Source organism: Lissotriton helveticus, chromosome 4_2 (genome assembly GCF_964261635.1).
Source record: "Lissotriton helveticus chromosome 4_2, aLisHel1.1, whole genome shotgun sequence".
NCBI classification, from domain to species: Eukaryota; Metazoa; Chordata; class Amphibia; order Caudata; family Salamandridae; genus Lissotriton; species Lissotriton helveticus.
In genome coordinates, this window is record NC_136064.1 from 15,716,314 (window position 1) to 15,731,888 (window position 15,575).

Below are 15,575 nucleotides of genomic sequence, written 5' to 3' on the forward strand. Positions count from 1 at the left end.
AATATAGAATATTAATTACGCACTTATTATGTAACTTCACCAATGTTAATTGTGAGGTAATCCGGATTAAGGTCATGTGACATCACTTGGTGGGACAATTCCGAGTCAAAGGTCATATGATGTCACTTCCTGTGACATTAAGGTCAAAGGATATATGATGTCACTTTCCCTATCGTTTATGTGAATTGAAGTCTGTGGTTGGCTTCCTTGAGTGACAAAGCTTGCACACACTGTTCACATTCACCTAAAATAGTTCCCTTGTTTTCATTGACAAACCTAGTTCACCTTGTGCTTTAATTTATATTTTAATATTAACTATGAATGCTGGAGGTTTATTTTGCTTACACGTTAGAAGCCTAGTTAGACAATACTTTGTTTTACATCTCATTGTAAAGCTGCTGTAATAGATTGAGTGACACTACATTGCAGCTGCCTACAATGTGAGTGCTTTGTTTGGTATTAATTTATTCTGGTCTCCTTCAAAAATAATAATAATTTGTGGCACAACTGAAAGGCTTGTTTAAAAAATCATCACTAGTAAAGTGGTCCTATCAGTGTTTAATTTCTTTTTATTGTGCCTATGGCAGCCACGGTTAGGTGGCTGCATTATTTGGAAGGCTTCCATTTTTGTGACATATGCTTGCATTATGAAAGAAAAGAATCACTGCAGCAAAGACCAGACCTGTTGGTTTTGCCAATGCTTGTTGTTTTCATCCCACTCCTCAGTGATTGATATGAGGTGAGGTATATGATATGCCATCCCACATCTTTGGTTAGAGGCCTGCAAGCCCGGGTGGCAGAGGACCCATCGTGCATCCCTTGTAGAGCTCCTGGTCTGGAGGCGCAGTCGCTGCAGACTTAGCCTGACCTGCCGACTAGACAAATTTCCAGAAACAAATTCTGCGTATGTCCTCCAATTGCTTGGATAGCACCAAATGAAACCAACCTAGTTCCTGTTCACCTAGCATACTGAAACAGAGTGCCAGGCATTTTCAGCAGATCCCGATACATGTCCTTTTCTTGAAATGTATGTACACCCTTCTCCCTGCCCATGCTCGCTTTGACCCGTAACAAATTAAGACTGCCCGATTGTCGATTTCCTGGGAGCGTGTCCAGTCATCTGCAGCGGCTTTCCCTTTTTAGGTTTCGACCTGGCGAGAGCACACAGTGCTCCGCCCAGGGCGAAATCTTTTGAGTTACAGTATGGATGTTCGTCCCGCCTCTGTTTCCCATTGGCTAGCTCCATAAATGCACGCTAGCCATTGGCAAACAGAGGCGTCCGTCATCCTGCGAGGCGACTCGTGGGCGTTCCTGGGATGTTTTTCTCATCCTGCCCCTTCTGACAACGTCATGCGGCTGTGGGCGTGTGTTTTTTTTTTGCCGCATTTCATTTTGTCATTTGCCCCGACCTCTGGTGAGTGCTTGCTGCTGTCCTGCCTTCCTCCGTGTCCCCCCTCCCCCTCTCTGTGTGCCCGTCCCCCCTCCCGCTCTCCGTGTGCCCGTCCCCCCTCCCGCTGTCCGTGTGCCGTCCCTTTGCAAGGCTGTTTCTGTATAGCCTATTTGGAGGAGGGTACTACATACACATGTAGGTATAGATAGTTAATAGGGGTCTGAGTAGGAAGGATGCGACCAAGCATTTTCAAATCGGTATTATAACATACGCACATCATATTTTATTAACGCTGGTTAAGGAGCTGGCCCTCCGAACTCCGCAACCTGTTTATCTGCGTTTGACCTGGCATCAGCTACACTCGACTCAGCACACAGACTTACTAGCCCCTCTTTCACTCAAACCTTCGAAGTTTGAAGCCAAATTCCCCAAATAACCTGATTTTAAGGCTTGAGCAATTCGTTTAGTTCACTAATCACTGTACAGCACCTCAAGTTCGAGGTGCTTAAGCGGCTTACATTTCACACTTACAGTAAAAGTAACCGTGACGTTTCGCGCAAATAAACGTTTGTGCAAAAGGCGCATGAACCTAAGTACACGTCCACATTAGTGGAGAACGAACATTAACCTACCAGTCTCTCTTACTGACAACGAATCGGTGTGTGAGCTTGTTGGATACTATAAATATGATCTGGGATTCCATACAGTCACTGGTTCTAAATTCAAAACCAGCTACAAGCATGAAGATTACGTCAAACGTACATTACTTATGTATGGGTTGTCAGCGTAAGTGAGTTTCGTACATGGCAATCAGTTAAATGTACACACTCCACATTCACATTGTAGATTACCGTTTACATTTAGCAAATTCTCGGAGCTCGAGCCTCTTACAGGCTATCCAAAAGAAGGCACGTATATACAGAGTTAATTGATCTTCAGTTTACATTCAATCAAGGTGAACCGGGACTACATAAGTGAGTGCATTGTTGTGTTAAGTGAAAACTGCCAGTCGAACAGTCCGGTTTAAGGTCCCCTGCTTTTTGTAGTAAATTCACAGAAACAGTCTGAACAGTCATTAAAAAAAACTCCCTTCACGGGGTGTGGCACTATGAAATGCCCCATTGCCCTTTCGTCTCCTGGGAAGTTATTACCTCACGTTGCTACCTAGAAACATTCGAAAGCTCTAATTTTCAAATCTGTTTTCTAAACCGTGCTTTTCTAAAGCTCCTGTCGTCTAGTGTTGTTTCCCCTTCCTGAAAATTCTTGCAGTCATATGTTTCAAGCATAGTCATGCCCTCATTATAAACCCCTATTATACGTTCAAGAGCACACCAAGGAGAAAGCAGTGTTGTATTGGATCGATAAGAAGCCGGATACACTTCAATAAGTATCATTCCTTTTAAGGTTGTAGTGGCTTTCAGGATGTGCACCCACCAAGCATGGAGTAGTCCAGGGGGTAGGAAGCTCGGGCAACCAAGACTGATTACTGAAGCATCTTCAGTCATCGCGCATCTGAAACGGACTGCTTAACAACATTTCATTGTGGGAACTTTTAAGCATACTTGAGTGATAAAATAAAACGGAACAATAACCATATTTTCAACGTGCTATTTTACATTTTTGTTAAAGCAGTTCCTGTGACTGCATGCATTCCTCTGCTTTGCATTTCCCTGGACTAGTACTGTAGTGTAGCCTTGGAAAGCAGTTCGTTCATGCTAGGGAATGTTTTTGTGTGCTGTGCCTCTTCTCTGTGCGAACACTGTAGCCATGAACTTATTTAATATTTGAAGGTATTGCTTTTTTTTCTTCAATGTGCAAATACACTTTGTTCAGTATACAAATGCAATCTTTACTAAACATTGCTCATCCTTCAGGATGACACATTAGCCAAGGACTGCATCTGTTCTCACATTGGTTTCTGCCCTTTACCAGCAAGCTGCTGTCTGAAGACATTATGTGGTTATCCCCGGGGCCACTATGATGCTTGACTGCGACCTGGACGTTTTATCATCAGTGCCGGGTAGAACGTTAGGCCCCCACCCCGCCCCCCTCTTACATTATCCTAATGTTGATTAAAAGGGTTAGTTTTGGTTATAATGTATTCTCATTAGCCAATCACTGTGGTACGTTTTAAATCCTGAAATATACTGCCAATAAGCATGAATGACGTGATTACTACACCTCATAATCCCCATTGTGTTATGTAGCATTTTCTATAGACTGATTTACACACTTTTGGTTCATTGTCTGTATAACATCTGATGTAAAGTGCTCCGACTCCCTGCACTGGTATGACTAGCGCTATAAAAAAAAAAAAATATATATATATATATATATATATATATATATATATATATATATATAGAAGTATATGCTACTTACTCTTAGGCCAGGAGTTGGTAACTGCACTGTTGTCCTAGGTGTGCAAAGCTTCATATTTTTCTCTGTCCCTGCTCAGTGTGCAGTGTGGCGCCAGGGGCGATTAGCTCTCCTTCCACACCCTACAGTGTTCCCCCTGGGCTGTGTATACGTATTTTGCTGTTTAGTGCATGTGTTGGGTGGTTGCACAATAGTGTAGAGATTAAATTATTGGCATTGTAAATGACAATGCCATTTATTTATCTGTTTTCAAAACCAACACATAAATACAAATTTTGTCATTTACAATGCCAATAGCTCAAACTTTTCAAAAGGCGAAACCATTGCATTGTAAATGCTTGTTGTTTCGTGGTGTTGCCTGTTTTTCCTAGGCTACTGTTTTACATCTGGTAACCAAAGTTCAGTGGAGGGTGTTTTCTGCAAACCGTGACCAATTCTGGTCCAAGTGCTGGTGGACTCTCTGCTTGCAGAATTTGAGGCAGCTTTTCTGTGGGAACTTGCACACTCAGTTGATTTAAACCACTAAGAGTATTATTGGTTTTCACTACTTCTCCTTTTTTTTTGTCTCCGCAAGTTCTTTATTTTTATTAGTTAATGATGTTGGGTTATGGGAAGCTTTGCGTTCACTTGCCAGATCAGCGACTCTCACACTTGTGGTTAATTTAAAGAAAAGTTTACTTGGGTACACAAAGTGTTGGCCTGCCCATCAGTGGCCTCATACTTGGGAACTGCTGCATGACGCAGGGAGATTTTTACCAGCAATTACTAGTCGCTGAGATTAATTCAAGGATTCAATCAGTCAGTTTTTTTTGTATACTTCTGTCTGACACCCTAGGTGGGACTGGTGTACGCTGTGCCTCTGGAACCAAGCTGTACCTGACTGAAAACCTAAAAGGGGTAAAACCGGTCCTAGTTTGCTTGTGTTCTGGTTCAGGGAGGGCCTGGCAGGTAGGGCTGGACTGTTCTATTGGAGCAGGTTCAAGACTGATTTGCATATGCCTGTGTCCAAACGGAGGTAGCTTGGTTCAAAATTACAATGAACTGGGAGGCGGCCCAGAATAATTACCATTGGCTGAGATTAAATCAAGCATTCCATTCATCACTTATTTTTTGTGTGCTGCAAAGAGATTTTGGCTGCCATCATGAAGTGTTATTTGGGCCATCTCATTTCTATCCAGTGGAGATGTAGGTGGAGTCAGAAGTGCGCCTTTGTTTGGGGGAAAAAAGTGTGATAGTCCATGTGGGATTCTTTTGCCTGCCGATCCATTATGGCTTAACACTAAATGGTACATTTGCTATGAACCCAATGTATTGTGTTTTTGGTCTGTTGATAAAATACAAGGATATTTTTCATTTGTCTTAGGCAATACCACCCCCATATCTAATCCTGTACCTCTTCTGTCTCTCTGACCTCTTAAAGTATTAATTCCTACTTAAAATGAACAAATATATACAAATTGGTGATTGTAATACATAGTCTTCGTGGGTACTAAACATATATAGTAAACATGAGAGTAGCATTATGTGCAGGAATGTCATTAACAGGTTAGATATGTTTGTACTAGTGCATTGTATGTCAGTTGCAGTTTATAGATAATTTTATGATGTAGAATTTCAGGGTCCTCAATTTAAGGTGACCGTTCTGTAAAGTTTATTTGAAAATGGAATTTGTATCTCACCGATAGGACTATGCGATCATATTTGCATGTTGTTTTTCTTGGGTGGTGGATTTATCGTTGGGAGACAAGGAGGATAGTGATCTTAAACCCTTAGCAATAATACTTAATTTGGTTGTGAAGAATAGAGAATTATAGGCCAACACCCAGTGGTTCCGGTGTAAAAACTCTGATTATCTAGACGACCAGAGTGAGAAGAGAAACCGAGGTAGATATTGGGGCCGTTGAAAAGCTACAGGCACCAATCTCCTGAGGAGGACCCATACAAGTATGGTATGTTGCTAAATAATAAAACAATCTGTTCGGATAAGCCACGGGGGGGGGGGGGGTGGGGGGAGAGTCTCTTATGTTAGAAAACATTATATTGATAAAGCCAAAAATAACGCTAAACAAGAATTTAAGCCCGTAGACTTAAACCAATGGAAAGAGTGGTAGCAATTAAATCAGCTAGCAAGTCTTTCCATAAAGAGATTAGGAGAATTAACTGGTTTAAAAGGGAAAAGAAAATTAGACCAATTATTACCCTCCCTGAGGGAGAAAAGGCCCCTTACATTCTAGAATTTGGTCGGAAATACATTAGGTACAACCAAAAAAGATTACTGCTAGCCTCATGGGGGAAAACTGGGTTGACTATATTAATACACCATATAAAGTAAAAGATACTGGTAATCAAATATACAAATTACTTGGGAATAGGGTGGTTGAGGGTGATCGGGGGCAGCCTTTCAGCCAGTCCAGATCTCCTCTGTTAAGGAGTTTCTAATTGAGCTTAAAAAATTCAAGAGAACAGGGGCTTGAGGATCTGTTTGCACAAATGCTACTGTTGAATCCTACATTATGGACCCACGTTTACACCTTTATTTGGGGCAGTTTTAACCGCATGCGTGCGGGCGGAATTCCGCCCGTACGCTGAGTTTTTTAAAATCGCATGTTACGTGACGAGCTGGACTTGTCATGAGCGTGCGAGGAGGCTACCTCATGACGAGCCCAGCTCGTCATCAGCGTCAAAGGGGTTAAAAGAAAGTACAGTACAGTACCGGAGTCCTGGTGTGGTAGTATAAGAGTTCCAAGAGACTGCCCACAGAAATATAGGACGATAATATTGCATGATGTTCTGAGCAAGATTTATGGCACACTACTGCTGAAACCTCGAGTGGCCAGAAGAGGAAAAGATTTTGCCTTTTATTCAGATTGGCTTTAGGAAAGGCCATTCCACGACCAAAGTATTTTATTTTATTTTTTTCCAAGGTACTGGTAGAAAAGTATTCTTTGATTACGCAGCAGGTCCTTTACATCACATATATTGATTTCTCATCTGCTTTTGACACTATCGATAGGTTAAGGCTGTGAAATAAATTGAAAAATTGGGGAATCCCAGAGGGACCTCTGGCAGTAATAATTCAATTACACGAAGGGTCGTAGATTGAGTTGCGGGACAATGGAGCTCTTTCAAGCAAAATTGAAACTCCAAACGACCGTAGGCAAGGCTGTATCCTTGCTCCCCTTTTATTTTCCATATCCATTGCAGATATCCCTTGTGATGTCTTTCCACCAAGATCGGAACAAGTGGAAATATTGCACCTATTTTACTCTGATGGTACTATAGTCCTGGATCTAACCTTCGTGGGTATGCCGAGATCGTTAGGCCTTTAATAACTAAATTATACTCCCTACAATAACAAGTAATGTCGAAAACAAAATCTAGGGCTTTTACTTGTAATAGGTGTATTTTACATAAATCAGTTCGGCATACTTTATGGGTGAATGGGGAACTGGTTGAGTTTGTTTCAGATTATAAATACTTGGGTATGATTTTTAGTTGGAACCTCAAATTAATCTCGTATTTAGACTAACAGTCCAAGAGCAAGCAAGTGTCTGCAGCATAGGCGAGACTGGAGATGACGCTGTGTAATAATTCTGTGGAGATGTTAAGAGTGGCCTAGAACTTGAAAATTGCAAGGGAGCATCTCCATGGCTCAAACTTTGGTAGGGAAAGAAATAAAACAACTGGAAGTAATTGAAATGAATATTTGAAAGTCGTAGTTGGGTCTTTCTGGAAAGTCAGTTAATGCAGTGATCCGACATAAGTTGGTACTTATATGTATAAAATATAAATTCTTTCGAAGATTTTTAAAATATTGGAGGAGAACGGTAGTAGTTGTACAGGGCACAGTTAGATACTTCGAGTTGTTACCTTCAAGCTGAAAATTCACTCCAGTGGATGCGGAACCGGAGGAAAATTTTAAGTTGTGCAGATCCAAATGGGTCTTGGAATACCGTTATATGTAAAAATGGTGTTACTTAGGAAACAGTTAAACGTCTCATCAAGGACTTCACTACTCTGTGGCAATAGCTATTGTTAGGGAAATGCCCTCATCTTACACATTTGTTTAACCTTTTGAATGCTATGGGGATTTTTCCCCTGTGCTGGAAAATCATGATTACCATTATTCATGACGAGCTGGGCTCGTCATGAGCGTAGCAGGAGGCTACTGCATGACGAGCCCAGCTCGTCATGAGCGTCGAAGGGGTTAAGTCGGAGTATATGAAAAATGCAGCCTTATTTTAAGGATGTAAAGGTTGGGGGGGCTAGATGTTGGTTGATGACTCTGAGGCTGGGTCAGATGCAACAGTTTGTTGTCTCGCAGCCTCTAAAAAGTGCCTTTCCTTGTACTGCAAGAAAGTTGAGAAATTGCCCATTTTGTAAAAGTGGCCTATGGTCATGGAGTCATCTGTTAGTCTTGTGCTCTGCGCTTTCAGGTGAAAGGAGGCTGCTGCTCGCTGTTTTTTTTCATAGATCCGGGTATTAGGTCTTTACTGCATCGTTCATTTCAATTATGAAATGGGATAATGGTATGTATGTTGCAAGCTAGGCAAATATTTGCTAAAGGTTTAAGCACCTTGTATTAGCAAGCTAAGTATAAATTGATGATCGGAAGAAGGCAAATTATTTTTGTAGTTTCTCAACAAATGTACTTTGAAATGATCACGTATCATTTTTTGCACTTTAACTCTGCACTTCATAGTGCAGTTGGCGACTTGCGGTTGAGGAACTGCCCCTGCACTTGTCACTTTGGATCTGTGACTTTTTGATACTGCTTAGGTAACGGGCCAGTTTTGCATTTTAATTTTGTATTTCATAGTTTTGTTGCTGTATTGAAGCTGATAAATGCCCCAACACTTGGCACTTTTAATTAGTGAGTTTTTAAAAATGAAGCCAGGAATGGCTCACTGGATATATAATGGGCAATTGAGATGCAGCAGAGGTATTTTTATTTTAAAACTCAGCCATTATGCCAGGAAGATAGTCTTTGCAGTTCACTGCCGTGTCTGGACTGGCAATCTGACTATATTGACAAGACAGGTGACTGTTAGGTCTCGCCCTGCGACGCATCGCGAAGCGATGTCGCAGCGAGACCTATAGCTGTCAGCTCAGCTTAAACGAGGCAAGAGGAGACCAGAGATGTGCACGCGCCGCCTGCCGTAATCGGATCAGGTCGCGCGCGCGTTCACCATCTCTTGTCTCCTTTAGCCTCCAACACACACCGGCACACCTCCCCCTGCTTTCGCACACGCACACAGACACACACAGAGAGACACACGCACAAGCGCACCTACACGCACGCACACACATGAGCGCACACATACAGAGACACACACCACACCTCCCCCCCGCCGCCCCCCACACACACACACACACGAGCGCTTACACGCACACATACAGAGTGACACCCTCCTCCCCTGCCGCCACCCCCCGCACACACACACAGAGACACCCCCCCTTCCGTACAACTAACCCCACTCACCGCATCGGCGCCACTCCTGACTCTGCAGCCTCCGCGGGGCTCTCCCTCGGGCATGGGAGCCCCGCGTCACCACTGCTCCTCTCTGGGCCAGCTACTCCGTGGGCGCGGGCTTCAGAAGACGAAGTCCCGCCCCACAACAGGTTTCGGTTTCGCGCATAGCTTTCTTTAATGCTGGTTTCATTTTTGGGGGAGAGGACGTTTCAGGCAGGGCAGCAGACACCAAGCAGGGGCTCCTCGACACATTCCCGGCTCGTCTAACATCCCCGGTACCTCAGAATTGCCAACATTGTCCAACTAACAAAGGCGTCGCAAGGAGGGGTGGTTTATACTTCTCAGCCCTGCTCTGGATTTCAACATATTTTGGTGCACATCTAGTGGGTTGAAGGTCGCCTACACTGCAAAGCCCGCACTGACGCTAAACAGACAACTGAGAGGTGGGGGGGGGGGGGCATGTTATCCAATTCCTACGGGGACAACTAGCAAAAGCAGGGTGTGCTGGTGGCACGGGTACAGGAAACGTTATCCTTAGAGGGAACTTAAGCAAACAGGACCAGTCACGAATAACTGGAGCTCGCTTTCCCAGCCCCACTAAATAAATGTCCACTCGTGTGTTTGGAGAGGGACTACTGCTCAAACCACAGCAAACCATAACATAGACCTGGCATTCTGGTTCCGAAAGGCCCTGCAGCCCAACACCAGAGCACAGACTACCTACATTCATTCATTACAATTTGTAATGCAACAACATTACGGAGAATCACGGTGTCTGATATTTTTGTTTTATTTAGTGAATTCCACAAATGACTAGCTCTCTAGCGCTTCGACGCGGCGCTACCGAGCAGGAAGAGTCATTTGACACCTTGACCTCCCACCCACGTGTCCCAATGAACGCCTGCGCACCCCTTCAGTAGCCACAGCGCCATTTTAGTAGTGCGGTGTTTGGCAGCCTAATATTGTGCAACCAAACGAGGGCATTTTCCAGTGTTCATCTGTCTCTAATGTCTGCTCTATGTAAAATAATAAAACGTGTATATGTAGAAGGCACGTTCACTACAGATGGGCCTCTTGACGCTATTCACACACAGTTGTTGTTTGTTGGTCAAAACACAATGGTACGTTCTGGTGCGGTATAAATAAATACATAAATAGCATATTTAAACCAAGACACGCATTTAACGTGTCTCCTCGGGACCCCACAACTCCTGGTTGAGGCACTTAACCGGCTTCTAGGCGCATGACTAAGCCCCCTGCGACTGGTGGCGCGGGCGCGTGTACCCTTCGCTGAAACTGAGTGCCGTGTAGAACACACATTTAATGTAAAACAAGCATTTGCAATGCAATAGGTCTCGCAGTTGTGAGAGTTTGAGCTATTGGCATTGTAAATGGCAATGCCTTTTATTTACGTGTTGCTTTTTAAAACATAAATAAAAGGCATCGTTATTTACAATGCCAATAGCTTAATCTCTCGCAAATGCGAGACCTATTGCACTGCAAATGCTTGTTTTTGTCTTTTATGGTTAGATTATGGTTATATATATATATTTTTGTTTAAAAAAGAATGTGCATTCATTTACGGATGGAAAATAAAGAGGTGCATTTTAATATGAAAAGTTTGTCTTGCCAAATCGGCATGAATATAAAAATTATAAACGTACTTTAAACAAATAAAACATGCAGCTGTGCTTTTTTCACTGTGCAGCAGTAACGCCCACTCTCTTTAATGGATACTTTTCAGTCCGTATTTATCTCTCTGGTCTAACTGTTTCAAGAATCGTCACTTTGCCAAATCGCAGACTCTGAGCTGCAGACAGAATTACCAATTTTGGGCAGACGTGTATGAATTCCATCCTTTTTCTCATAGGTCTGAATATTTCATGACTTCCTAATGACTCCCTGGTTACATTTACATTAATTCTCTGATGGTCGTGAGGCGGAGATGGCAGTCCTGATGTGTCTACTCCCCAAGCCCCCTTTCACCCCAGCATCTTTGCATCTATATATTTTCTAATTCAACATTAAAAGCATAGCCAGCACTTGGTGTCATCACAGTACTTGTCTTGTATCTATGTGAAGGTGAAATTTGTTATGCTGGTGTGATTTGCGTAATTTTAGGAATTATATCTTACACTTGTTATGCGACATTCCCAGATTCACGACACTTTGCACTATTACGTGGCATTCACTGTAAAAATGACAGCGATGCACACCAATCTCAGTAAACATTTCCAAATAATCAGAGTTAAGGTGCAACGCCCCAACAGAACATCCCAATCCCATAGACCTGGAATCCTACAGGGAGGGGATGCTCTGGTGGATATTCCCAGTCCCACGTGCTGAAGTGTTTTCATCTCCCCGCCCCTAAATTTTAGTTACTTAATATTGGCTCTGTTAATGTCCATAGCAGACCTTCTCAAGAACTCTGACTTCGCTCCTATGCTTGTTTTTCCTGATTTTGTTCTGTTGAATAAAAACCTGTCCATGGTGACGTCACGCCTACATTGCGTTTCCTCAGAATGGAAATGTGGTCTCTACCCATTCATGAAAATACTCATTAGACACTTGCACAACCAATTGATGACATGCACCTTGAACCTACCATTTTCCAGTTGTACTGCCCAAGTTCCCGGACACTAAGGAAGGGGACAAGTGTACGCTTTAAGAGGTGGTGTTTGTAGAGTAGTTGTTTAATCTTATTTTTTTCTTCTTCTGCAGATCAGTGTGCGGGTGACCACCATGGATGCGGAGTTGGAGTTTGCCATCCAGCCCAACACCACGGGGAAGCAGCTCTTTGACCAGGTCAGTGTACGGACGGGGCTGTAACTGGGTAACTGCCAACCATAGAGCTGGTACGTGTCGTAAACTCCCACATTTGGAAAATTGGTAATTGTGTGCCCATTAAGTGCAAACGGGGATGATGTAAGCTGGGTGTACCTGAAGCAGCTGCCTACTATGTTCCTTAGTAGACTCCTTACATCCAATCTGTGGTACTCATTTCAGACACTTTACAAAATGTTTAGCAGTTTCTTATAGAGTCTAACCTAATTGCCTCCCAGCCCCTACAGGGTGTCTCGGGCAGAGCGATTCTCTTGGGTGTCCAGTAGATTAATCTACAGACTATGCTCTAGCTCCCCTTCGACCAGTGGCATTGCTGTCAAACAGTGTGGCGGTAGGGATATGGAAGTCCTGCATAATGATTGAGCCTGATTGGTGCAGTCTTACGACTGTCTGGTGACCTAGAGCCGTGGTTCTTAACCTGTGGTCCAGGGACCCCGGGCGTTCCACAAAGTCTTTTTGAAGAGGTCCGTGGCTGCTTAGAAAATTAAACATTAACAGATAAACAAATTGCATACAAATAAGCAAAACGTGAAAGTAAAAATTCTGTAAATGCGAAGGGATTGGAAATTGGGAGCTAAAAATGTAGTTAGTACCCTCAGATTGATTTGTTGGAGCAGTCGCATCAATTGAATTTAAAAAAAGCTCAAACCTTCCGATTAAAATTACAATTTGTCGTTTGTTTATATATTTGTTTGTGAAATGAACAAAACATTTCATCATTTGTGTATTTGCTTCATGAAGGCTTGTTTCTGTATGTTTTGTACATTTTTCTGCGGATCAAGTCATCGAAATGCTTAGCTGGGGTACCCTCCTTCCATTAATGACTTAGTGGGGGTCCCCGGGTTCCAGTAATGAATAAGTGGGTGTTCCTTAAAAGTCAAAATGTTAAGACCCGCTGCCCTAGAGCATTTAATGTCGAAAGAGAGGACAAGGGGTGGTCTGGCATTATTGAGCCGCTGGAATGTGCAATTGGCAGCAGCCATGGCCTAATGTTCTGTATGACCCCTGCTAAGGTTCTTTCCCTTAATATATAAAAGGGACAGAATGGTCCGGCTAACCTGTGTTTTGGGTGTTGAGTTAATCATCAAAGTAAAATTTTCAGAGCTTTCCTGATCTTCAGGTCGTTTATTTAGTGTGAGTGGTTGAAACAGGTCGTTTCAGGGCTGTGCACATAGAACCTCAGACATTTCTGACTCAATTTCTGTTGGTCGGTGATGGCAGAATGAGAAAATAACAATGTATCCATTTCTAAAATGAGCCAAGGCCTTTTACTCCAGAGGCGGTGTACAGGACTGTGAATCGGAGTCTTTCCCACATCATGTACCTTGACGTAAACTTTTGTTTTTGTTTTCTTGCGCATCTCATCGAAAAGTCCTACGTTTAAGCCCTTGATAATGCATTAAGAGCAAAACTAGAACCCTTACGAACTTTACTTCATATGGTTGATTGAATTGGAGGTTACTGATGCTGCTGCTGTGTATTCAAACTTGTTATAAGAAACAGTTTTCCACAATACACCCTGACTTCTCAGAATGTGTGTCCCCATCACTGCTTCACAACGGTTCAAGTCAAGCCCGCTTTTAATTGCGACCCTCATGCAATACATTTACATACATTGAATTAAATGAGGAGAATGTTTGCAAAGTCTGCTGTTATCGTTAATGCCTACCATGACTCTGGCCTTCATGTGCTAACTTTGCACCCCCTCATTGTATAAGTGACACTATTGTAGTATCTAATGAATCTTTCCAAAGACCACGGAAAGATGCTTCAGACTCCCACAGCATTCTTCACCAATTGTCTTATGAAGGCCACAGATGCACAGTCACATTGATATCTGCACTCACAGGTTTCTGGATCTGTGCACCGACCGCCCCTTCACAAGCCTGGTCCACCTGGAAGGGTCTATCCTTCTCCACCGTGGTTCATTGCCACCACCGTGTAGTGGTGGAGCCTTCAGAGGCATCGGGGGCAGGATTGCACTCCACCTTTCAGGACCAATAAACCATCCAGGAACTACCGAAGGTGCTTCGTTTCCCACAAAAGGCTCTTCTCCGTTGGCACCTATTGAGGGACCACCAAGTTACACGTCCATTCCTGGTCCCGATTCTCCACGCAGACTGATTCCATGGCACGCCCTGAACATGTTTCAAAACTGACGTCTGTCTGTAGGATGGCAAAGGACTTTCCAAACCTGTTTGCTCCTTCATCTTAGATGCCATATTTGTTTAGTCATAAGTGAGACAATGCCTAATCACCCCAGTGATGGAACTCGGGTCTCCTCTCTTTCTGCTGGCGAAATGCTTCTCCAGTAAACTGAGTAACCTCTAAAGAGTGGGTTTAGTAAGCCACACCGCTTCTGCCAGACAAGCAGATCAACAAAACCTGAGCACATAACCCGCATCCTAAGAACCCTTCATTGCTTAACCAGCTCCTTTGATTACACCTCCTTTCCAAAGTACAGTTTGGAACAAAAACAGATGTCCCCTCTGTCTGCACCTGCTGAGTCTTCAGAGCCAGGGCACTGCTTTAAGGACTACAGGACTTGGGCAGCAGGCTTTCCTCGGCAGTAAGACTCACCTGGCCATTGAAGAGCCTAGAACCTGAGGTGGCTTCTGTTCTAAGTAAAATATTTAATTTCCTGTTATCGCTTGGGTAGTGAATGCAGCATTGGAAGGGGTGTGCATTTGGGTCCAGAGGTATTCTCATGATGTCTAAGTGTGGCAGTCATCACTGTAGCTGATAAAGGGGTGAAAAAGCAGAATTGTTGGTCTAGCTCTCAATATAAGTGAAGAGGCTTCACCTACAAAAATAAAAAAACGTTATTAAATAAAATTATTCCCATGAGGGTTGACTGTCAAAATGTATTCGTCACCCCGATGAGGCTGCTTCATTTGCTGGGTTATGTTTACACTGTAAATTGTTAGTCTGTCCTCAGGGTTTACTATTGACCCGATAACTCAATCTATTGTTATACATTTACTGTAAATCTACGAAAAATACGGTAAGGGTAACTCAGTTAGCACTGGGAGAAAATCAACAAAATAATTCAACCATAAAAGTACAAATTATTGCACTCTTCCCGTCCAGGCCACAAGTAATCCATGAAAATGAGTGGAAGGAGTATCGTATACACAAATTCTTCAGTCCAGTACTGTAGTCCAAAATTGTATTATTCCACAATGAGTCCCAAATCAATTTCCAACAGAATAAGTGTCCAATCAAATATACATTCCGAAACAAAAATCCTTCTTAATCAATGCTTCTCGGTCCAAAACGATATAACAATTTAGAACAGCCTACACGTTTCGTCCAGTGTGGACAGCATCAGGGCTGTAAAATAATAAAATAAACAAAATCCGAATACCCACTAGTTGGTGCATAATCTAAAAAACACCTATACATGATTAAATTATATTAAAGTAATCGGAAAAATAACTACTTGGTACATTCTAATAAAACCATACCAATTAATTACACAAATCACTG

General features: G+C 42.9%; 1 protein-coding gene across 1 annotated transcript in view; it reads left to right on the forward strand.

Moving 5' to 3' along the window:
• Positions 1-15,575, forward strand: part of MSN (moesin) — a 221,186-nt gene that overhangs the window by 112,019 nt on the left and 93,592 nt on the right. Inside the window, exon 2 of the mRNA XM_078640121.1 lies at positions 11,964-12,047. Coding sequence (XP_078496247.1) covers positions 11,964-12,047 — 84 coding nt within the window. The remainder of the gene's footprint in view (positions 1-11,963; positions 12,048-15,575) is intronic.